Genomic DNA, 24,778 nt, shown 5'->3' on the forward strand with positions numbered 1-24,778 from the left:
AAAAAAAACAAAAGCAGGCCTAGTGGAGTGACTCAAGTGGTAGAACACTTGCCTAGCAAGCATGAGTTCAAATCCCAATACTGCCAAAAGAAAAAAAAAAAAAAAAAAGCAGATCCCACTGCGTGCCAGTGGCTCACACTGTAATCTTAGCTATACTCAGAGGCAGAGATTAGGAGGATCATGACTAGAGGCCAGCTCAGGCAAAAAGTTCGTGAGACTCCATCTCAACCAATTGCTGGGTGCAATATCGTGCCCGTTACCCATTTACACCAGAGGCTGAGATGGTTCCAGGCCATCCTGGGCAAAAAGTTCAAGTGACCTCATGGCAATGGAAAAAGCTGACATCTGTCTATTTTCCCAGGTACTGCAGGAAGCATAAATAGTAGGAAGCCAGGTCTGGGCAAAAAGTGAGACCCTATATCAAAAACAGCCAAAGCAAAAAGGGCTCCAGGTGTAGCTCAAGCAGTAGAGCACTTGTCTAGCAACAACAACAAGAACAACAAAACAAAAAGCCGATTCCAACTTCTTACTATAACTGCAGGTGAAGGCTTCCTGGCTTCTGATCTCCCAAGGGCCCTGTATTAGGACCTCGACATTTGGGAAGACAGGGCCTGGCATTGGCCTCAGCCACACCCCTCCTCAGTCAATGGGTTGATTTGCATGCCCTGTTGTGGTGCAGCAGCCTCCCCAAGGCTATGCCCCTAAGCACCTGGAGCATAGCCTAGCAGACTCTCTCTGTCTCCCTGCTCTGACCATGGTCTGCCTCCGGTACCTGATCCTTCTTTTGATGGGAGCCTTCTTGGCAGGTAAGCCCTCCCTTGGCCTGTCTCAACTGGGGGTGTGTTGGCACTGTCTCAAAAAAGCTTTGGAAAGGAAGCAAATTAAGAAGGACAGTGGGGAGGATCCTAGGAGAGACACTGAGGTAGGCTCCAGACCAGGTCTGCAAGTCACTTCTCTGTATGGGCCTTGGTTTCCCTATGTGAATGATCCCTTTGGACTTTTGGACTATGACCTTTTGGAGTCTCTGAGGAGACTAAAGCTGATCACCTTAGTTTTTCACAGGGGAATCTGGTCCCTACCCCACAGGGCCTCTAAGCTAACATTACTTTTGGGAAAGTCCCCAATGTCCAATGGCCTGAGGCTGCGCTGATGCAAGGTGAAGTCAAGGAAGTGGGGGGGGGGGTCAGGGAGGGTGACTGGACTGTAGCCAGGGTTTGGAACACCTATCGGACTGAGGGAAAAGGATCCATAGAAATAAGGGGGTTGGGTAACAGGAGGACCCAAAGGACTCTAGTCCCATTTTTGAGAACAAGGCTCTCTTATGTGCATGAACTCATGGGGACATGATATTAACAGTGACTTAGGGGTCACTAACTCCAAAGTCCTCACTTGCAGAGGGAAGTAGAAGTCTAGAAAGGGCACCCTAAGTCACAAGCAACCAGGCCTCCCATGCCCATACATGGCCAATTCCATGACCTTGGGCTCTGACCAAGCATTCTTAGGCACAGGTGGGAGGGAAGGGGCCCAGGCCACACCTGAGTGGTTTTGTATTTCTCAGTCTCTCAGCCAGTCCTGGTCCAGCCGGATGCATTGCTGGTTTTCCCAGGCCAAGTGGCTCAACTCTTCTGTACACTCAGCCCCCAGCATGCCATCATTGGTGAATACGGTGTGTCTTGGTACCAGCAGCGGCCAGGCAGTGCTCCCCGCCTCCTCCTCTACTACCATTCGGAGGAGGATCACCATCGGCCTGCTGATATTCCTGACCGATTCTCAGCTGCCAAGGATACATTACACAATGCCTGTATTCTGACCATCAGCCCTGTTCAGCCTGAGGACGACGCGGATTACTACTGCTCTGTTGCCTATGGCTTTGATATTTAGGGGTGGGGGATAGGATGAATGTCTCCCCCTTGCCTCTTACTTCTGTCCTTGACCTTCAGCCCTTTCTCAGAGTCTTGCTTCTGACTAAAATGGGTTAATAACATTTAACATGTCAACAGTAATTGTGTGGACTGTGAGATCCTGGTTGATCTGGGAGTGTGAAAAGTGGGGATTCTGTGGGTTGTTACTGAACAGGAAGCACCTGAGATCCCTGGGGAAGTGGCCCAGTCTTGCCCCTAACCCCCAGGGGCTCAGCCTGGTGACCTGATCTTCCGGTGACTTGAGGCCCTGGAAGAAAAAGGAAGAAGCCCTTGACACTGTCAGCTCTGCATGGCTGACTACGGTTCAACGCTCATAGGTCTGGGGTGGCTGGTTCTGTGGAGCTCAGGCTGCTGGCTTGGGGAGGGGTAGCTCCCTCTTCTCTCCTGGAGACTCTGTACAAGGCACTGTTGATACTTGATGGGGCAGGGAGGCAGGTACGTATGGGTGGTTGGGGCAGGGAGGGGACTCAGAAGCACCTGAGAGGCAGGGCTGAGGGTACTGAAGGCAGGTGGACAGTTGGCAGGGGCATCATCTCTTCCCTCAGGGACAGTGTGTTCTACTGGTGTCCTGGGGAGGCTTTCCCATAGGCAACCATAAGGAGTTGCTAGGGGTGAAGGGGTGGAAAACTCACTGAAGGGACAAGTCCTGCCATCAGAAACAGGGCTAAGTGTGTGGGACTGGGGCCTGTGCATATTCAAAAAGACTTCCCTGAGCTGGGGATATAGACTGCTGGCAGAGTGCTTGCTTAGCATGTATAAGGGCCCTGGGTTCCATCCCCAGCACTGGCAAACGACAACAAAAACAAACATCCTGGTGCTCCATAGAGACGCCTTGTCTCTGGAGGTCGGCACCAAGATGCACTGGATTGGGCTCTAGGGTTCTGGCATCGCCTACACTCTCAGACATCTCCTGGGCCCTTCACTCATCCACCCCCTCAATCGCTGTCTGTGTGGGAGAGACAAGGGCAGGCAGGACCCTGTCTACCCTTGAATGCAAACAGGACCCTTGGGTCTGTGCGGGTCAACAGCTCTGGGAATTCCCTCCCCTTCTCCTAAAGACCCTAAGGCCCTGGTAGTCTCTGTCCTGCATCCAGCCCCAGGGCAAGTGCACCAGGTGCCTGCGGCTCTAGATCGGCCTTTCCCAGCCTCAGTTTCCTTCTCTGCGCTCCCGCCGAACTGTTTTCCCTAAGGCCAGAACACGCTTTAGGGACAACAGTCACTGCGCAGTCTAGAGAGACTCTCCTATCCCAGTGCTCCAGACCCCTCTACGAACAGCTAGGCTGGGCAGGCGGGATCACCGAGACGCCGGGACCTCCGCGAGGCCTAGAGCGGTCCCGGAAGTGCCCGGGGCTGGGGGCGGGGCTCCAGGTGCTCAGGCAGCCCCGCCGGCTCAGCTGCAGCAGCGGCTGCGGTGCGAGGCCGCGTCGACCTCGGGTTGGAGCAACTCCGGTGCGGCCCCGCCCCTCCCGCCTGCGGCTCCGCCCCGGCCCAGGTGCACTGGCCCCGCCCAGGCCCAGGTGAGTGGCCCCGTGTCCGCCTGGAAGACTCGAGTCAGCCTATCATCCTGTCCCTCCGGTGGCCCTGGGTGCGGGTGTCCCCAATCCGTGCGAAGCCTGAAGGGGCGCCACGTCGCCTCCCGGGTCTGCGGCCGCTTGCCCACCCCCAGCTAGGAAACCCTGATCGCACTGAGGGTTTTCTCGGTGCCCAGGTCCTGGGGGCTACCTGCAGGATGGGATGACCTGTGCAAGAGGAGCTAGGGAAGGCCCTGAGAAGGGTGTGAAGCACGAGGTTCCAGACCTTCGGATTTTTGGTCCAGAAACAATTTAACACATTGTTGCGGACAGATGAAGGATTGTCAACTTTTTGTCTAGAGTGGTGACTTCAGTGTGTAGGGGCTGCAGATTGGGGATGGAAAACCGCTAAGGGAACCTTGGAAAATAGGATTTAACAGGTGGGTGGAGAAGGAAGAATTGCAATCCGTAGATCTCAAGAAGGAATCAAAAGACATGAAAATTGGGAAGAAAACTTTCAGGAACCAAAGGAATAAAGTGGGGATGGAGGATGGGGGCAAGCTCCAAACTTTCAGGTAACTAGGTAGGCCACAGGGTAGTGAAAGAGCGGACCCATTTTGTCAGATCTTCTAGTTTTTCAAGAGAAAGCCAGAATCTATTTGGTTTTAAATATTGTCAACTAAGGAAAAACTCAACTCTTGAAGAACCAAACAAAACGTGTCTGTGTGGCAGGATCCCCGCGCTGCCAATTTACAACCTCTAAAATGTCGGTTTGGACGAGGAGACATTGGTAAGCAATTCCAGATGGGGTGAGAAGGTGAGGACTGAGAAGAGAGGGATTTGGCAATAAGAAGGTCATTGGATGATGGTGCTGAGTGCCGAGTTCCCAAATGAAATTGGAAACTCAGATTTGTCGTGCCGCCATGCATAGTTGGCAGCATTTAACATCTTAGGAGGAATTGGCAGGGAAGGTTGAGAATTAGTGGCCAGTTGCCATAGGACAAGGAGGCGAGGAATATAGTGCTGACCAGAGAGTTCAAGGGGTACCCATAGTTAGACCCACTAGGGAGAGAGAGGGGCTGAGCCAGATGGAGAAGGGGGTGGAGCTTGAAGAGGAGAACCTGGGTGAAAAAAGAGGGTTTACTGGGTTTGATGAGGTCAAAAAGCATAGACTGGTTGATAAGGTTGGAGACTGTGGGCTGCTGAAGAGAAGGGGAAGGGTAAGAGTTGAAGAGATAAAGTTTTTTTTTTTTTTTGGTGTCATGCTGGGGATTGAACCCAGGGCCTCTTGCGTGCTAAACAAATGCTCTATCAGTGAGTTACACTCCCCAGCCCAGTCAAAGAAATTCTGAGAATATTTTAAGTTTGTTCTTTTCTCACACTTGGCCTTTCTATTGGCTGGAATATTAAAAAAAAAAAAAACCCAAAAACCAACCAATCATTTCCAAGTAACAGTTCCACTGTGCCTCTTCTGATTAATTTAGTATGTTTTAGTATTTTTTGTTTGATTTTTTTGTATTTACTTTTTTTAGTATTATACAGTTACTAAGTTTCAGGGGAAGAATAATACCTTCAGACAGAGTTGAGGATTAAATCCTATGTGCTTCTGAAAATTCTAGTACTGTCTAGTACTGTCTAATGCATAGTAGGTGCTCAATAAATATGAGTTGTTGCTATCATCACATCATCTGAGGTCTTCTTATTTATTTACTACAGAAGTATCTCAGTGGAACACTGAGGGGCTCCCTTAGGGGCCACCATAGTGGGGTGGAATGCTGAATAGGATGTTCTAGTCTCCTTTCTTGTTCCTGCTAAAATACTGTCCTTCCACTGGGGCAGCTCTGCTCTTGTCTGTTTTATTTATTTACATCTAAACAATTATTTGAAAAATGTGTTCTTTGGCAAAAAAGACAAAGATGTGTGACAATCACTTGTAACACAAAGGCAAATAGCTTTTTCTCTCTTGGATCATTTACTCAACAACAGCTGGTTTGTGGGGTTGTGTTGTGCTTGGGCTTGGGGATTTCACACTGAGAAAGCATAGTACTTGCCTTTAGGGAGCTGGGAAGCTAACAGTGGGGATAGTCTTATAAATATGCAAGGTGGTGAGTGCTGTGACAGGGTACAGCTAGTACCTCAGGTCACCAAGGGGGCATGCCTGAGATGGTCAAGAGTCTGAGGGTACAGAGAAAAGGGGACATTTGGACTGAGTGTGGAAGGACAGCAAGTGGCACTCTGAGAATAGGAGAAGGGCTTTATAGGAGAAGACAAAAAGCAGTGCAAGTGAATTGTTGAGCTGAGAGGTTAGTGTGTCAGAAAGAGAGATAGGAGATGGGCCCAGAAGGGCCAGATTTGAAGGCCCTTGTGAAGAAGTTGGAGTGTTGAAAGATTTTAAGAAGACAAATGACACGATTAGTCTTATGCTTTGTGTGCTTGACTCTAACCTCAGTGTAGAGTGTGGACCAGAGAAGCTGGTAGAGCTGGAGGCAGATAGTTGGTTAGGAAGCAAGTGTCGAACAGATCTCGGGAAGTCATAGTGAAGGTTGAGCTGCTCAGTGGCAATGAGAACAGAGGGGAGTGATCCCTTGTGTGGCCTCAGGGAGGACAGGCCGACTGGGTGGAGTAAGAGTGAGAGGGGCTAGGTGAACTCGCAGGGTTCTGCCTGCCAGTGGTGACCTTACCCTAATGTAAGAGGGAAGGAACAAAACCCACCCGCAGTGTCATCATCATCCAGTAGCTGAAGGCTTGCCCTCTTTTCCACAATGACTCCACTTCCTGTTTTAGCCCACCTTTGTGAATACCTTCAACTCTGCCAGTCTAGATACCAGCATGTGGCACTCGATTGTGTCTATTTGTCTTTCTTGTAATTGTTTCTGGTAAGTGAAATTTGGCTCTAACTCATTTAGGATCATCTTAAGATTGTGTCTTATACTCTTTGTTCTTTTCCACCATAGATTTAGCACGGAAAAAGTGCAGCCCAAAGAAGAGTGTTTTTAAAGACATACAATCATTGGTGGTGACACCAGATTCACAATGGAGGTTTCTCCAGCAACCAAGTTTGGTGAGACCTTTGTGTTTGAGGACAGGTTAGAGATGCAGCAAGAGCTTTTCCCAGGGGAGGATCTGGGGGACCCTTTTCTTCAGGAAAGAGGTTTGGAACAAATGGCTGTTATCTACAAGGAGATCCCTCTTGGGGAGCAAGATATGGAACGTGAGGATTATGAGGGGAATTTCAGACTGTGCTCAAGCCCTGTTCAACATCAGGGTATTCCCCTGAGAGCCAGACCCCAGGATGAGGAGATATTTGGTACAACTTTCCTCCAGAAATCTGACCTCAGTGTATGTCAGATAATCCACAGCAGAGAAGAGCCCAGTCTATGTGATCATGAAGAAGCAGGCAAGAGGGATTCAGGACCTAATATACCTAATAAATCCCCACAGCCAGCCAAGCCCTATGCATGTCGTGAGTGCGGGAAGGCTTTCAGTCAGAGCTCCCACCTCCTCCGACACTTGGTCATCCATACTGGTGAGAAGCCCTATGAGTGCTGTGAGTGTGGGAAGGCCTTCAGCCAGAGCTCTCACCTTCTCCGACATCAGATCATCCACACTGGGGAGAAGCCCTATGAGTGCCGGCAGTGTGGGAAGGCCTTCCGCCAGAGCTCAGCCCTCACGCAACACCAGAAAATCCACACTGGGAAGAGGCCCTATGAGTGCAGGGAATGTGGGAAGGATTTTAGCCGGAGCTCCAGCCTCCGAAAACACGAGAGAATTCATACGGGAGAGAGACCTTATCAGTGTAAGGAATGTGGGAAATCCTTCAACCAGAGTTCAGGCCTGAGCCAGCATCGAAAAATCCATACCCTAAAGAAACCCCATGAATGTGACCTCTGTGGGAAAGCCTTCTGTCATAGATCCCACCTGATCCGGCACCAGCGGATTCACACTGGGAAGAAACCTTACAAATGCGAAGAGTGCGGTAAGGCATTCAGTCAGAGCTCCAACCTCATCGAACATCGTAAGACCCACACTGGTGAAAAACCCTACAAGTGCCATAAGTGTGGGAAGGCCTTCAGTCAGAGCTCATCACTTATTGAGCACCAGCGGATCCACACTGGAGAAAAGCCCTATGAGTGCTGTCAGTGTGGCAAGGCCTTCTGCCATAGCTCTGCACTGATTCAGCACCAGAGGATCCACACCGGGAAGAAGCCCTACACCTGCGAGTGTGGCAAGGCCTTCCGGCACAGGTCAGCCCTCATTGAGCACTATAAAACCCACACCAGAGAGAAGCCCTATGTGTGTAATCTGTGTGGCAAATCCTTTAGGGGGAGCTCACACCTGATCCGGCATCAGAAGATCCATGCTGGGGAGAAACTGTAGAAGGGGAAGCCCCACAACAGCTTGGAAGCCTTTGCCAGATGGAACCCATGCCATGTTGCTTTGTCTCTTAAGACCCCACCTACTTCCCTGATAACAGCGCTGGATGGAAACTCTCTCATGAGGCCCTCCTGAACATCCCCACTATCAGGAAGGATCCGTGTAGAACCCGACAAGCTTACCACACTCTGCAGGTTTCCTAGGTGAAAGGGAGTGTGGGACCATAAGAGAGGTGAACCTGAAAAGAGCTGGCTTTCAGTTTTCTCACTCTTACATTTAATTCCCAAGCCTATGAGATTTCATTTTTCCGTCTCTTCACTTTTATCAGACTCCAGAAGAAGAATAAACATCAGGAAGAAGAGAGTTGAGTTAAACCTAGGAGCATGTCAGATTAACTTTAAATCAGGCGGAAGTCTGGCTGGCACTTTCAGAAGATAGAAAACGCTCACAGCCTGAGTCAGATGAAAAGAACAGACTCAGAAGTAGATATGGAATAGGCAAAATAGAATTCTCTCCCTGAGTTGAGCACTGAGTACGAGCAAAACAGGTTAACAGAGCAGAGAAGATCTAAAGGATTGATTTGAGGACTTGGGGGTGAGGGTGGTGATTTTCTGAGCATGGTCTCACAACTTTCTCATAGGTGGAGGGTGGATTCTGTCAGATCTGTCACAAGAGAGCAGAGGTTTGGTCCTACTGTGGCCAGAGGATGTTTGAAACCTGGCTGTGACTCATCTGAGGCACTGGTGCCCTCCAGAGACATCTCTCCTTGAGGCCCAGTGCTCCCAAGACCACAGTGTGCCTTGAACACCAGCAGGGCCCATTTTCAGTCTGGTGGTTATGCAGCCTCCTTTCTTTGCTCACCAGTGTTGGGATGTGGACAGCAGGTGATTGGAGGAGGAGGCTGTGATTCAATCAGAATGTCTAGATTCAAGTCTGCCCCTCCTACATAGTGACTTTGAGCAAGTCCCATAACCTCCATTTCCCTGTGTGAGGACGGGTCCAGGCCATATACCTCAAGGGCTGGTGTGAGGCTCCCATTCAGAATGTTGTCACACTCAAAAGTGTTTTGGCAACTAACAATCACAAATAGTGGTTGAGGATGGAGCTCCTGAGTGACACCTGCACCACCTAGAGGCGGATCAGAGAAGTGACCCATGTATACTTCTTCCTGGATGATCTCCAGAGCCTCCTGTAGGAAGCTCCTGGTTTCTGTCCTCCCCTCCTGCCAACCAGTTGTTTTAAATAGACTGAGGGTTGTTTTAAAAGTGCCATTGCCCATGTCTCACTGGACCAGTTCAATTGGCTTCCCCAGGATTGGGCCCTGACTGGTGTGTTTCTGATTATAAGGTGTGTGTAGTACATGGCCCAGCTGTGAGCTCTGCACTGGGCTTTCATGCAGCCCTGGTAGCCTCCAGTGTCAGCTTGCTCACTGATGGAGCAGAGCTTGAAGGCTATTCCCCCTCAGTCCCCAGCTCATGTGGCCTTGGGTGTGGGTTTAGGCAGTGAGGGTTGCTGTCTCAGGCCCGGACACTCTTTTTTTGTTGTACTGTGGGTGGGACCCAGGACCTCACACAGTCTGAGCAATCACTCTGCCACCTAGCTGGACCCCTGCCCCATGGGAGTCTCTTTAATGTAGCACCCCCACCCCCAGAGCTAGTGAAGGAGGCAGCCTGGGCTGTTTTGAAGTTTATGGCTGGAATCACATGAACTCATCATGATGCTGCTGGTTATTTCAGCATGGCATTTATATATAGTTTGGATGAATAAACATGGGAAAGCCATATTTGCTCCTTAGTAAGCGGGGCTTGGTAAATCAGAGGTTTTGAACAATGTATATGTTGAGTTGGAAAGATTACAGTGCCCTGTGTCCCCCAGAGTCCACTGTACGGGCAGCTGGACCACTGAGACCCAGGGCCTGACAGGTGGCCCTGGCCACTATCTGCAGTCAACTAATACCCAGAGTCTTCAGTCATTTATCAGGAGTGAAGAACATGTTGAGACACAGCTGGGACAGCAGGTGGCATCAGACAGGCTTCCTGAAAGAACTACCTCTTTTTAACATGTCCCCCCCCCCCCATTCTACTTCATCATTGGCCAGACTTGTCCTAATTCAGCAAGCATCTGTCACATACCTTGGGTCCGTCCCTCCCTAACCTTTCCGTATACTCCAGCCAAATTAATTTTTTTTTTCGGTACTGGGGATTGAACCCAGGGCTTCACACTTGCCAGGCAGGCACTCTACCACTTGAGCTATGTCCCTCAGCCCTTTTGTTTTCATTTTGTTTTTGAGATGAGTTTTCCTGACTTTGCCCAGGCCGACCTTGAACTCTTGAACTTCTTGCCTTGGCCTCCTGAGTAGCTGGGATTACTGATGTGCACAACCATGCCAGGCCAAATTGACTTTTACAGCATCACTTTGCAAATGTCACCACTTTCCTTAAAGCTTACTTTCAGGAGCTTTTCTGTTCTACATGCTTGGTTGAGCCAGTCTGGTTTACCCCTCCTGAATAAGCCACGTGGAGTTCAGGCTGCCCCTGCTGGGTGCCCTCTCTAATTCACACCTGACTTCCCATAATTCACTTTATGATGTTCTCACATTTTGGAATATGCACTTTCTGTCTTCTCCCTCCTTCTTCTTTCTGAGAATTAAGACAACCTCCCTCAACAACTGTTAACAGGTTCTTACATAAACCTTGTAGGACCAGGTGCTTTCCTTTTTTGAAAGTATGAGCAGAGCCTAATTTTTTTCTGTTTAAATTCTTTCACTGTTTTATTATATATTTAAAAAATCTCATTTAGATTCTCAGTGTAAATGGTCCCTGGTCAAATTTTAAGCATCTTGTAAGTGAGTTGTTTGCTTTTGTTTTTTTATCATCTTATTTTTTTTGCAGTGATTTACTTAATTATTCTTGAGTGTTATGAAACTCTTGATTTTTTTATTACTTATCTAAATGTTTTGTCAAAGTATATGTATTATCTCTCGCTTAACACTTTCCAACTGCAAGATAAATTACTTACATATGGCTAGTCATATTTTTAGTATTGCTAGTAAATATAGGCACTTTGCTGCCTACTTTTTTTCCCTTTGAGTTACAGCTTTGTATATTCTCATAAGTTTTGAGATGTGGTATTTTTTTTGTTATACTATTGGGAATTTTCTCTTGGCCTAAGTGTTATTAATATTTCCAAGTGATGAATGCTTAGGTCGTTGTTCCTTATTGTACTGTGGTGTCAACATTTCTAAAGTGTCCGGTAGACTTTCTTTAGACCAGAATATGTTATCATTTTATAAAACATAAAACAATGTATACTCTCAAAAGTAGTGTTTTTATTCCATTAGTTCTATTTTTTCATTCAGTTTTTGTTATTTTATTCAAATTCATATTCATTTATGTCAGAGTTTTAAATCTGACCTCCAAGAACTGCTGGGACTGAGCACGCAGGGGCTTTAGAGGCTTCCCTAGGTATGGAGTAAGCTGTGTGGATTTGTGTAGGGAAGGGGCCTGTAGCAGTCATTATATTTTGAAAGGGCTCCATGATTCCAAAACATTTACTCAATCTGGTTTTGATATGTTCTCCTTTTTGTGTATTTCTACTTCACTTTTAATTTTTTATTATTTTGTTTTATTATTTTTTTTGAGACATGGTCTGATTTTGTTTCCCAGGTTGGCTTCAAACTCCTGGGATTAAGTCATCTTTCTGCCTCTTCTTCCTGAGTAGCTGGGGTTATAGGCCACCATGCCCTGCTTCTATTTCACTTTTAATTTCTATTTCTCTTTTACATGTGTTGTTGCTATGTTAGTGGTGCAGTTTTCTCAAATCTTTTTTGAGAAATAGGCAGGGTATAAATGACTAATAAATTTGATATTTGGGGCATATCTATTCAGTAGTGATATACTAGAAAACTGTGCCTTTTACTACCCTCTTTGCCTCTTTTAATGCATCTAACTTAAACTTTTCTTTCTCAAATATGATTATTGAAGCCTCTTGCTTTTCTTGAATTTGCATTTGCAATATAGAGTTTAGCTCAGAATTTTATTTTTTAAATTTGTGTATATATTTTACTATACCTGTAAATTACAAAAAGCAAATTGTTAGATTTCATTTTCTGGTTCTTTATATAATTCTTTTTCTTGTTATATAAGAAATTCAGTTATTAACATTGTTCAGCAACACATAAACTATTTTCATCTTAATACTTTAATATATACTAATTTATTTAACCCCAAAAGACTATGCTCATTTCCTGCCCATCTCTATGACCACATGGAGGGTGTCATTTCTGGGTAGACTTGAGGTCTGCCATTGGTTCACCTGCTTCTTCCTGTCTTTGTCTTCTTGTTACGTTTGGGGTCAGTGCCAGACCTAACTTTTCAAGCCTCAACCTATGGCTTCACTGTCCTTAGCTAAAACATGGAGGAATGGTGTCACCTCACAGCTTGGTGGGCTCAGAGGTGAGGAATGCCAATGCATTTAGGAAATTATGAGGTGCAGTTGATTAATACTGTTGGGATTGAGCCCAGGGACTAGTACATGCTAAGCACATGCTGTAACACTGAGCTGCATCCCCAGCCCTGAAATATGTCTTTAATTTTCTATTCTTATTACTCCCAAAGTTTTTCAGCATAACTCAGAACGTTACATTGTGCGGTACTTTTTAGCAAACACTGCCAGATATAGCAAAGAAGTACACATGACAGATCCATCCCATCATTCCTGAATAACCCTGTACAGTCATTTGAAGAGGAGCCCTGATTTCATTCCCATGTGCTTGTTACCTGTCTGTCACTGGCCATTTCTCTCCCTGCTACTCCTTTCTACCAACCAGAAGACACTGCCAGCGTCTACCTCAGGTAGAAGAGGGAAATGCTGTCACAGCTGCACAGGCTCAAGAAGATGGTCACTTCTGGCCAGTTCAGTTGTATATCAGAAAACTGGGGCCAATGACTTGCTCAAGGTGTGTGGTAATTTAACATCAGATCTACCTTTCAGCTATGAAGAAAAGAAATTCTGAACATTATTCTGAAATCACAGCCAGTTGCTACCAGGACTTCTCAGAGGCAGCAAGCAAGTTCAGTCATCATGGACCAAGGTGAAAATCAAGTGGCCTCAGTCCACTCAGGGTTGCTGAGCTCTTAGGGACCAGTGGACATTGACCAGCATCACAGAATGTAGCCATATTTGCCAAAATGCTAATGCACTGATTTTCTGGGAGTGGGGAAAGAGAAGCCTTTTTCTTGTGGGAAACTACTCGGTCTTCAATATCTGATAACTCTGGAAAGCAAGTCAAGTTTGCCTAGTGAGTGTGGAATTGGGGTACAAAATAATGCAGGATCTTACCCTAAGATGCCATGTGTGGACCATTCCTCCTGCACCACAGAGGCAAAACAATTGCCTCGTCAGAATGTTGGTGTATGTGTGGGCTGGAGACCCTCCAATATTCACCTGTTCACTTGCTTTCTGCTTCTGTGGATATCTTTCTTATTGCAGGCACATTCCTTTCCACTGTACTGCCCTCCTAGTGATTCAACAGTCGGGGACCATTTTGGAAGCCAGGGAGGACATTTAGAGCATCCTCTGGTGGCACTGCGCAAACATTTGAAAGGTACTTAGGAGCTCTGTCCAAACCCAGACGTGTCTTGTTGGCCTTCTTTTTCTTTTCCTTTTCTCTCATTTTTTTTTCCTTGTTGGCTTGAAATCCCTCTTTCTCCTTGCTGGGCAGGTTAGTTACCCTACCCCTACAGATGACCAGAAGCACCTCTGCACCTCACTTAAATCTTCCAGCCTCCTGGAACTCCAGAAATGAAAGAGTGTCACAAGTAGTTAAGCAATAATGTGCTATCTACTTAATCCTTACACTACGTTGTATCATGTCTTGGAGAAGGGGGAGGTCCCTCATCTGGCTCTAGACTGATCTGGTCTCCCAGGACCATGGGTACCCTCAAAAGTGAAGAGTTATTTTGGACTCATAATGAGCAATGGCCAAGTGGGCACAATTGCCCTTTGAGGCTGGTAGGACTGTGTCCAGCTCTTATAAATGGGATTCATAGCTTAGGGCTTGAAGTCTCTCTCTCCTATCAGCATCCCGCCCTGGAAGCATCTAGTGTGAGGCTCCCTCTGTTGTCTTCCTTTCTAGTAGACTGGGTCTGGAGGGAGGGCTGTGGTGTAGGCCCTCTGCAGCATTTTCTGTGTGAAAAGTGACTCTCCTTCCTCCTCTGCATACCAAGAATGCTTCTCACCTCTCTCTCCTTCTCCCTCTCCTCCTTCTCTTTCCCCTCCCCTCTCTTCAGAATCTCCTGTGGCCTGGAATTTGCTAAGTAGCCCAGGCTGGCCTCAAAGTCATGATCCTCCTGTCTCTTCCCAAGTGCTGAGATTACAGGTGTGTGCCTGTATGCCTGGCCCAGTGCTCTGTTTCCTGTTCTTTTCTCCAGGTTACTGATCTCAACTAGGAATAAGACACTGCCTCCTCTTTTACCTCCTCTTTTTATCCCCTCAAGTCCTGGTCCTTGAAATTGCTGAACACCACCTCCTTTCATCTGATTGCTTCCACCCTAGTTGAGGCTGCTGTCATTCCTCTGCAGCCTCAGTGTGCAGCCTCTTCTCGTTATCTAACTTCCTTCTCATCCTTTCTCTCTCTTCTTAGCAACCAGAATAATCTTTCTTCTCTGTCTTATAGGGTCACTCTCTTCTTCAAACATTCCTTTGAGCCTCAGGGAAACCTAAGCCTGTTGGCCCTTCCTGATAACCCCTGCCTTACCCTACCTACCACATCCTTCATGCTCCGGCCACATGGAGCTCTGTATTCCAGAGCATGCCTTCCTCTGTCAGGAAGGATGTCCTCAGGAAAAACCCCTCTCCCAACCACTGGAGGAGAACAGGCTGAAGGTGTGTGGGCCCTGTTCCTAGATTAGCTACTATGAGAAGCCCTGATCCCATTCTACAGCCACCCCTCTCCCCAGCCCTGTGCTGTGTTCTGGGTGTCAGGTGCAGTTTCATCAAAGAAGGCCAAGGTTAGGGTCAGGGACAACACTTCAGGCAAATAGTGGAAAATGAGAAAGCAGAGACTATGACTGTCTTCTTGTGTATCACTGTTACATTTTCACCTTAACACCTATCATATTTACATCTTTCCTAAAACCAGTCCTTTCATAAGTACCCCAGCCATGATTTTCTCTGAGTCTTTGTCCTCCACAACATGTTTCCTGGCTAGGACACCCCAGGTCTTAGGAAGACACTCATTATGGTCAAAGTTTGAGTTGCCCTTGGTTTCTTCCTTGTTTCATGGGTGCAGGGGGCTGGGGGTTGGCAACAGGAACTTCCGGGTAAGCTTGGGTCATAGAAGAGTCAAGAAGAAAGATCTCAGAGTCACTTTTAAGGTGATGACCGGAGACCTTATCATTTCATGTTCTCAGATGAGAAAACTGGCAGGATCCCATTTCCCCATAGTACATGGAGAAAGGGGTGTAAAAGGGAGGGAGCAGGAAAGACCCAAACAATCCATCATGACAAAGGAGAACAGCATTAAGGGTAGTGTGCCCTCTTTGAGCCCAGCCCAGTTCCAGAGAGTGTGTATTTTATAGGGCAGGAGAGCACTGGGGGGCATTGTGAACCTGGCTGGTGCTGAGCTGGGGGTGGGGTTGGACCACACATGCCCACTCCCCTTCACCTCAGCAATTCTGCAAGCCTGAAGTCCAGACCTGCTGCATGGAGTCTAGTGCCAGTGGAAGGACAAGAAGCTGAACTCAGGGACTCCCATGAATGCTGGGAGTTAGATTTTTACACACCTCTCTCTGTAGTTAGTAGAATAGGCAAATCATGAATGAGAAAGACTAGAGAAGGTTTAAGCAAGATCGTTAACTTCCTGCCCATCCATGAAGCAAAGTGTGCCCTGAGTACAGAATACATGTTCTTTTCAAGCACAGGTAGAATGAAAAGTGCACATACGCTGGGTTATAAAGAAAGTATGGGCAAATACCAAAAGACTGAAGTATAGTTTATGTTCTAACAGCGATGTCAATTGTAAAAGGTAGTACACACCTATAATCGCAGCACTTTGGATGCCGAGGCAGGAGAATCTCAAGTTCCAGGCTAACAACAACGAAAACAAAGAAACAAAGGAAAAAAAAAAAGAAGACAAGTTTTCAGTCTTACTTCATCTCTAGCCAGGGCTCATGGGCCTGGGAACCCACCAACAAATGTTGCTTCCCAGGTGGGCTCTGCTGATTTTAGAGGGTTGAGTTCCAAGAGAGGAGTGCTTCCACTAAGGGGCAAGGGACAAGAGGCTGCCCCCTGGATCCTCATGCCAGAGAGCAAAAGGTGGCAGTGGTGGTGGTGTGGGGAAGATTGAGCCTACTTTCAGGGACACTGGGGGTGCTACTGCACAGTGGGGATGGGGAGTATGTCTGGGACACTGAGAGCCTTGGGATTCTTTCATGTCTTGTGATAACAGTTGCTTCAAACAACACCCACCTAATTCAGACAGGATAGGATTGGCCCACGTCCTCAGCAACGAAGGTTTGATTTAACCTGCTACATGGGTAAACCTGACCAGTTGAGGTGCTTGCTGTAGGCAAAGAGAACATGGAACAGGTACTGGGAACAATCACCACCAGTTGATATGTGGGCGGTCATGGAAAGAACTTTACTATTTGCAGACATTTCTTCTTTATTTTGATCTAAACATATTTGCCTTTGCAGTACAGGTTGAGTATCCCTTATCCAAAATGCCTGGGACCAGGAGTGTTTTAGATTTCAGATTTCTCTTTTGATTTTGGAATATTACCATGTACATAATGATATATCTTGAGAACGGGACCCAAGTCTAAACACAAAATTTACTTATATTTCATACCTTATACACATTCCTTGAGGGTTGTTTTACACAATATTTCTAGTGCAACTGGATTTTGACTGCAACCAGTCAGATGAGGTCAGGTGTGGAATTTTTCATTCGTGGCATTGTGTTAATCAGCTTCACACTGCAGTAACAAATACTTGAAAGAATCGGCTTATAATGAGGAAAGGTTTGGTTTGCAGTTATAGAGGTTTCAGTCTGTGATCAGTTGGTTCCATTTCTTTGGGCCTCTGGCAGCCCCTCACAGTGGGAGTGCATGAAGGAGCAAACTTGTTCTCATGGCAGGGAAGAGAGAAAGGGAGAGTGAGAGATAGGAAGTGAGTGAGAGGGAAAAAGAGTGAGAAAGGGGCAGGGGATAAGGTGTATCTTTTTAGGGCACATTCATAATGACTTCCTTCAATTAGCCCCTCCTCCCAATAATGCTGTCATAGTATGAATCCATCAAAGGATTAATCCCCTGATTAGGTGAGAGACCTCAGGATCTTTTCACTTCTAAATTATTGAGTATGCCAGTTAGGGACCAACCTTCAACACATGCATCTTTTTTGAGGGATACTTCAAACTTGTAACTTTGTCTTATCTCAATTTCCCTCTGATCAAAATGTGATAAAGTGGGTAACTTTTTATTTTGGTATCTAAGATATGGATTATGAGCTAGAAGAGGAATGGAAGTCATCTATATACTTTCATAGATAAAGATACACAGAGTAGAGTTCTTTGTAGGGGATAGGATTATCACTTTTTTTTGGTTATAAAGAACAGTTATCTCATGTTAGGTGAAAGCATAGTTTTGTTGTCTATCTGAAAGATAATATGGTTAGAAGAGGTGTGTGGAAATGCCAAGTTGACAAAGGTGGTCAGTAGTGGTTTTGTACTGTGTCAACCTGGCTAAACTGAACTGGGTTTCCCAGAATTCCCTTCCCTATATGATTTTGCGTCAGAGTTGTCCTAAAGAGAAATTTGTGAGATAGCTGGGTGGCAGAAAAGAAGTGGTAGCTATTACTCACTGCAGGTCAGCACTTGGATGCAGCAAAACAGATACAGAAGTGCTGGTGACCAGGGCAGGCCTAGGGTAAGGCCTAGGGTGAGGCATCCACGCTGAAGGTTGTACAAGAGTAGGGTCAGCTTCTGAGAGTGAGCACCTCCTTAAATGTTGGCATCTGCTTGACATATAGTAGGGCTCCATGTCTGGCTTTTCTCCCTGTTCTCTGGAGGCAACAGATTCAGATGTGACCTGCAAGAAAGAAGTGTGTTTGATCTGACCTTTGCTACTGTGGTCTGTATGCAGTTGCTTTACAATTTTCCCTCAGAAAATCAGTGCTGGAAACTAGTTAAAGCAGTAAAATCTGATTTTATTCAGGAACTATTGCAATAAAGGAAAAGAGACTTCAGCATAGAAATGGATTCAATCCAAATACATTATAAACAAATGGGAATTTATAGCTAAGGTGATGGGTTGGGTTGGTGGATGAAAAATTACTAAGAGGAAACATCAGAGTGAAGGGGAATTCTGGTTAAACCAACCTAATAGGATTCTTGCTTGATTATATATTAACAGACATTGAAAGTGGAGTTTTCTGGTTGAACCAACTTAGCAAGATTCTTGCTGAAACTGGCAAAGTAGACCCAGCATGGGCTGAGACTGAAACCTGAAGTAAGGTCTAGTTGAGAAGAAGGCTTAGAGAAGCCTAACTAAAGTTTGGTTGAGGAGAAAGTCTCCATCACACTTATGCAGAGGAGGCTTCATCACACTCCATGCTCTGATACTGGAAGCCTTGATTCATGTTGTGTCTTTCTAGAGTTTATGTGCATCTTCCTTGCTGAAATTTTTGGCTAGTTCTTGGACTGTGTGTACTCAGAAATCCCCACTGACCCTGGTTTGGGGGATAGAGATGGTCACCTGCCTAAGTGAGGTTTGAGGCCTCCCTCAGACCCTCCATTATTGTGCCCAGAACAATGGATGTTAAGTTCCTGGCCTGAGTCCCGGTCATGGGTGTGGGCATGTGACCAGAGGTGGTCCACTGAGATGGCTTCTCTGTGCCCTGGGATTCAGTCTCGTGGTCTGCTCCTCCTTTGGTGGTGGTGGGGGTTGAACCCAGGGTCTCATGCATGATAGGCAAGCACTCTGCTACTGAGCTACATTCCCAGCCTACTTCTTCTTCCTTTGGATGGTGTATGCTGGGATGAGGTTCTGCTAACACTGCTGGAACTATTTTGCTTCCAGGAGGGAAGCCAGACAGAATAGGATAGGGCAGGGAGAATCTAGAGACATAAGACCACAGGTACTAGGCCCAGGTAGCCCTGAGCCCCCTCTGTCTGATTGCAGGCTATATGAACCAATAATTAATTACCTCCTTGTTTAGGCCATTTGAGTGGGGTTTTCTGTGCCCTATAGGATTGAACCATATCAGATGTGTGCACATCTGTTAATTCTGCTCTAACCCCAAACACTGAACAGAAAAGGCCAAGAACTTCCACCGCAGAGATGTAATTAAACTGTTGGAAGCACAATGAGCACAGACATGGCTCATGTACAATTTAAATGTTTGGTACATATTTTACAAGGGAATGTAACAAGAAGAAGGCCATTTGGAGAAGAGCTCCCGTTTCCACAAGTTGTGGGCTAGGATAGAAAATAGTTGAAAGTAACCAGATGGAAAAATATACCATGATATTCCTGTAGTTGTATTGTGTATATATCCTGTGTAGTTATATTAATATCAGATAATTTAAGGGAGTTTAAGGGAAATTTTAAAGATAATTTAAAGGAAAAATTACCATCTAAAATAAATAGGATTTTTTATACTAATAAAAATTTTAATTCACCAGGAAGGCAACTTTTAAACTTGTATATAAATAATAATATAGTCTCAAAAATACAAAGCAAAGAAAGACCTCATTGAATTATAAGGAAATATAGAGAAATTCACAATCCAAAGGGGAGACAAAAAAAAAACACTAACTGATCATCTTGACTTATATATAGAACATTACATGCAGCAGTTACAATGTATATGTTATCTTCAGAGATAAGAACATATTAGGAACACCGACAAACATTGGTTTATAAAGTAAGTCTCCATAGAGCAAAGGACTGAAATTATTCATAGTATATTTCCTAACAACATACAATTAAACTGGAAGTCAGTAACAAAGCTCTAACTAGAACATCTTTACATGTCTGGAAATTAAATGTGCTGATAATTCAGCAGTCAGAGAACTAAATAAATGAAAACTAGGTAACATATAAACTGAACACTGATGAGACTACTACATAAAAACACACAGAATGCAACTAATTTAGTAATGGAGGAAAGCTGATAGCCTTAAAATGTGTATATTTAGGACAGACAAAAGGCTAAAATTAATGAGCTAAGGATGTACCTTGGAAAGTCAGAGAGGGAATAGCAAAATAAACTCAAAGTAGAATGAAAAAGAATAAAATAGATAACCAATAGCCAATGGAGATGATAAATAAAAAGACATTTGTTTGTCAAGAAAAAGATAGAAAGGGATAAAGTACCTATATCAGGAATGAAATGGAACATTTGACACATGCAGAAAACCTATAATATGCAAGCTATTATAAACATCATTATGCCAGTAGAGATGAGATGAGCAAATCTTAGGAAAATCCATTTCAGCACATATGTTTGACTCAATAAAAATAAAAAGTCCCAATTCATTGAAAGCCACCTAAAGCATTGAATTATTAGTTAAAACATTTCAGAAAAAAAAAAAAATCCCAGCTCACATAGTTTCACTAGTAGGATTGACTATGTGTCCAAGGAAGACACTGTTCCATTCTTAACATGCACTCTTGTAGAGAAAAAAACAGAGAACCCTACAAAATTCATCTTATGAAGCTAATATAACCTTGATTGCAAAACCTAAGAGTAGAGAAAATAATATAGCTGAATCTTGCTCAGGCACATAAATGCACATGTTTTAAACATACACTATCATATTGGATCTAGCAATATTGCACAATAATACAGAATGGATACGTCTGGTGCATTTATTCCAGGAATGCGAGGTTGACTTTACATTATGTGCAACATTAAGAGATAAAAGAGAAAAATCAAACAAGCATCGAAAACTATGTAGAAAAAAAGCATTGAATAAATAAATCCAAGGAATGATTTTAAAAATGTTTAGCAAACAAGAAGACAGGAAACTTTTCTTTTGGTGGTACTGGGGATTGAACTCGCAGCTTTGCACAAGCTTTCTACCACTTAAGTAATGACCCCAGCCCTTTTTGCTTTAGTTTGTTTTTTTTCGGGTAGAGTATCATGTTTTTCCAGGGATGGTCCTGGGACCTTAATCCTCTAATTTCTGCCTCCTAAGTAGTTTGGGATTACAGATATATACCACCACGCCTGGCCCCAGAAGAAAGCTTTCTCAACATGATGAGATAAGGGTATCTTTAAAGAAAGAGAGGACATCATGTCTAATTGTAGACTGTTTAAAAACATCCCTTTATTCCTGTAATCCCTGTTACTTGGGAGGCACAGGCAGGGGGATAGCAAGTTTAGGGCCAGCCTTGGCAAAGTCAGTGAGACCCTATCTCAAAAACAAAATATAAAAAATGGCTGAGGTCATGGCATGACTCAAGTGGTAGAGGCTCTGGGTTCAACCCCCTATACCACAAAGCAAAGCAAAACAAAACAAAACAAAACACCCCAACAAAATCTCTTCATGACTGCTAACAGGGCAAAGTGCCTATTGTTTGTTGCATGTGGTTCTGGGGTGCCAGCTTGAGGGTAAGGTATAAGGCAAGGAAAAGAAAGGTGTAAGAATTAGGAAGATATAAATGAAACTGTCACTGTTTATAGATTATATGTTTTCTATATGTAGCAAGAATATACAGGTAGACCAATAGAATCAATAAGAAAATTTAGATCATTTATCAGACATATATGTGTATATGTTTTGTAAAATGAGCACAAATTTTATTAAAAAGTACAATTTACAATGATATAAGTATTAAAAGCATAAACTACTTTGGGAGTAATATAGAAAGGTTTTCAAGACCTGTGGAAAAATTTAATACATCTTCATTGAAAGGCAGTGAAAACAGAGGTTGGCGAGATGGCTCACACCTGTGATCACAGTTATGTGGGCGGTACAGGCAGGAAGGTCACTATCTGAGTGAGGGCCTACCAGTCTGAGGCCCTATCTGAAAAATAATTGAAAGCAAAAAGGGATAGGGGCATGGCTAAAGTGGTAGAGCACCTGCCTAACAAGGGAAAGTCCCTGAGTTCAGACCCCAGTACTGCTGAAAAGAAAAAATAAGCTAGTAAAACATTCTACATAATTGGACAGATATAGATTGAAGGGCTCAGTATTGTAAAGATATCGATTCTTCCTAAATTAGTCTGTAAATTCAACATGAACCCAATTCAACATCCAAAATTCCAATTTTTGTGTTAGAATTTGGCAAATAAATTTTAACAAAAATCTAAACAGCAAGGAAAATCCAGGATCCTCTTGAAGAAGAGAACTCACCCCATTCTGATCACCTGGGTAGCTTCATGGTTATGAGCAGGGGGATTTCCAGAATTCTTTCTCTCTGTGAGAGAATCTCCTCTATGAGATTCAGCAGTCTTCCCCAGGTGACCAACACCTAGGATCCACCTTCCAGGTGAGACTTGCTCCTTACCTGTGGGATTCATATGTCTAAGCCAGTGGTTCCCTCCCAGAGCTGTGTACTGGCATCAAGAGATACTTATGGCACCCAGAGATACTTATTCAGTTGGTCTGGATTGGGATCTTCTTTTCCAGGTGTGATCAATTTACATTTGTGGTTCTGAATCTGTGGCAAAGATGCCTAAATGCAGCATAATAGCCTCAGCTATGGTAGCCCTGGGCAGATAACCCAGAGCAACAGAGCATTTAGTCAAGATAGTGCAGCATTCCCAGGAGGTTCCCAGCTGCACACCTCTGTCTAGTTGCACACTTGCATCTGGCCATGCAGGTCCAATTCATCTGAGTCCAAAGCATCTTTTCTTAGCTCCAACCCATGTGGCTGTATTAGTCTGTTTCCTGTCACTATGACAAAATGCTTGAGGCTGGATGATTTATAATGAATAGGAATTCAAGTCAGCATACAATCGAGATACCTGCCTATACATATTTATTGCAGCAGTATTCACAATAGTCAAGTTATGAAATGAGTCTAGGTGCTCATGAGCCCATGAATGGATAAAGAAAATGTGGCATATATACTGCATCTCATTTCTCTCTGTATTTTTCATGCTCAAATAGTCTTCCAAAGTAGTAGGTGAAGGTGCCCAGGTGGTTTCTAAGCAAGGCTGGGTGGTGGTGCTGGTATTTAAAGCATGCATTTGTCATCACGGATCTGACTTTCCCTGGCTGCAGAGTATCATGCATCAAGGTTCTGTTTTTCTGCATCCAGTAGAACCAATGCAGCCCATCCCAGACTTTTCAAGGTCTGTGACCTTCTACAAATGACTTGCCATCTTTTTACTTAATTTCCTTTGCAAGTCAAATGACGATATTGATAAAGCTCAGGACAAACTACCCCCCAAATATGGAACCTTGGCATTTGGGAAAACCGTAGAAGCAAAGCATAGAAATCAGAAATCATTCCACTTGCTTCTTCTCCCCTGAAGCAGGCCATATACCTAACCGACCTTTCCCTGAAAATGGTTCATAATGGTTCATAAGACCCTATTCCAAAGGGGACTGGAGGAAAAGAATGTCATGCAGGGTCACCAAAAAAAAAAAATCTGAACAAATGGGCTTTGCCAAGTCCCCCTCCTTCCCTGTTTATTGCCCTTAGGTCACACCATTTTGTTTTCCAATTTTACTTTTTCATGACAGTCCATAAAAACACACAGGCTTCTCTATTTCTTTAGTTCTTCATTTCTGAAGGCTCTCATTGTCATCTAAGACTTACATTAAATAAATTTGTATGCTTTTCTTGTGCTAATCTTACTTTTGTTATTGGGGTCTCAGACAATGATGAGGAAAGAAATCTTTTCTCTCCTTTAATAATAAACACTGCTTTGCAGGGTGGCTATGAGGATTAGCCAACTCTGTACCTGGCAGAGGGAAATCAAAATCCATGATGGCTTCATTAATTTCAGAAGACAGAATAATTCTGATGTTCATGAGAGGTCACCTTCCTCACATCGCTGAGGCCAGGGCTTTGAGGCCAGCTCTTGATAAGTCTCAGATTGCCAAAACCAGATGGACCCAATGAGATGATGATTCCCAAATGTTCATGTCAGAAATGAGAAAGCAGGGCCAGAGGGAGGACATACAAGTCCTTAATAGTGGCAGAGCCCAAGAGAAGAACAATTTTTTCCCTTCTAATGGAGAGGAAGAACGATAGTGAAGAGGAGGCTGGCTTTTAGGAGGCTGACAGCTAATGGCTACCACCTCCCTCTTCCTTGCTTGAATCTGAAACCAAATGAGACAAGACTATGAGGTGTGGTAGGCTGAAAGGTGATCTTCCCAAATATATGTCTATGCCCTAATTTCCAGAACCTATGAATGAGTCCTTCTCTCGATGTGAGGGTATCCTGAGTTAATCTAAGTGTATCCTAAATTCAATGACAAGTGAGTATCCTCAGAAGAGACAGATGAGATAACATAGACAGAGGGGAGGTCATGTGACCACAGAGGCAGACATTAAAGAGTTGTAGTACAAGGCAAGGAATGACTAAAGCTACCAGCTGGAAAAGGCAAGGATGGATTATCCTCTTGAGCCTCCAAGATGGAATGCAGCACTACTGACATCATAATTTCAGACTTGTAGCTTCCAGAGCTCTAAGGGAATATATTTCCATTGTTTTAAGCCACTCAGTTTGTGGTCATTTGTTATAGCAGCCACAGAAACTGATACAGCCTAATTTCCTAAATTAGGAACTTGGACAATTTGACTGATAACAAGGTTGAAATGGACTTCCAACAAATTCCCCTGGGAATAGAACTTTCCACTGGGTCCCAGGCAAAGGTGTTAGACCACAGCCATCTGGGAAGGGGCTGACAGTGAGGAACAGGGGCAAGAACAAGAAAGAGCTAAAGGATAAGTCAAGGATGTGCTTGGGGTTCTTTGGGCAGAGTTCTTCCATCAGATAAGCAGTAGG

General features: G+C 44.7%; 2 protein-coding genes across 2 annotated transcripts; both read left to right on the forward strand.

Moving 5' to 3' along the window:
* Positions 1 to 654: 654 nt before the first annotated feature.
* Positions 655 to 1,984, forward strand: Vpreb3 (V-set pre-B cell surrogate light chain 3). The gene is made up of 2 exons (XM_020182674.2): positions 655 to 806; positions 1,559 to 1,984. Exons 1-2 carry the CDS (start codon positions 755 to 757, stop codon positions 1,879 to 1,881), a joined length of 375 nt encoding a protein of 124 aa, XP_020038263.1. The 5' UTR covers positions 655 to 754; the 3' UTR covers positions 1,882 to 1,984.
* A 1,326-nt stretch (positions 1,985 to 3,310) lies between these two features.
* Positions 3,311 to 21,161, forward strand: Znf70 (zinc finger protein 70). Its single transcript, XM_074060920.1, has 2 exons — positions 3,311 to 3,439; positions 6,388 to 21,161. Exon 2 carries the CDS (start codon positions 6,467 to 6,469, stop codon positions 7,808 to 7,810), a length of 1,344 nt encoding a protein of 447 aa, XP_073917021.1. The 5' UTR covers positions 3,311 to 3,439; positions 6,388 to 6,466; the 3' UTR covers positions 7,811 to 21,161.
* Positions 21,162 to 24,778: the final 3,617 nt, after the last annotated feature.

This window comes from Castor canadensis, chromosome 18 (assembly GCF_047511655.1).
Source record: "Castor canadensis chromosome 18, mCasCan1.hap1v2, whole genome shotgun sequence".
Classification (NCBI taxonomy): Eukaryota; Metazoa; Chordata; class Mammalia; order Rodentia; family Castoridae; genus Castor; species Castor canadensis.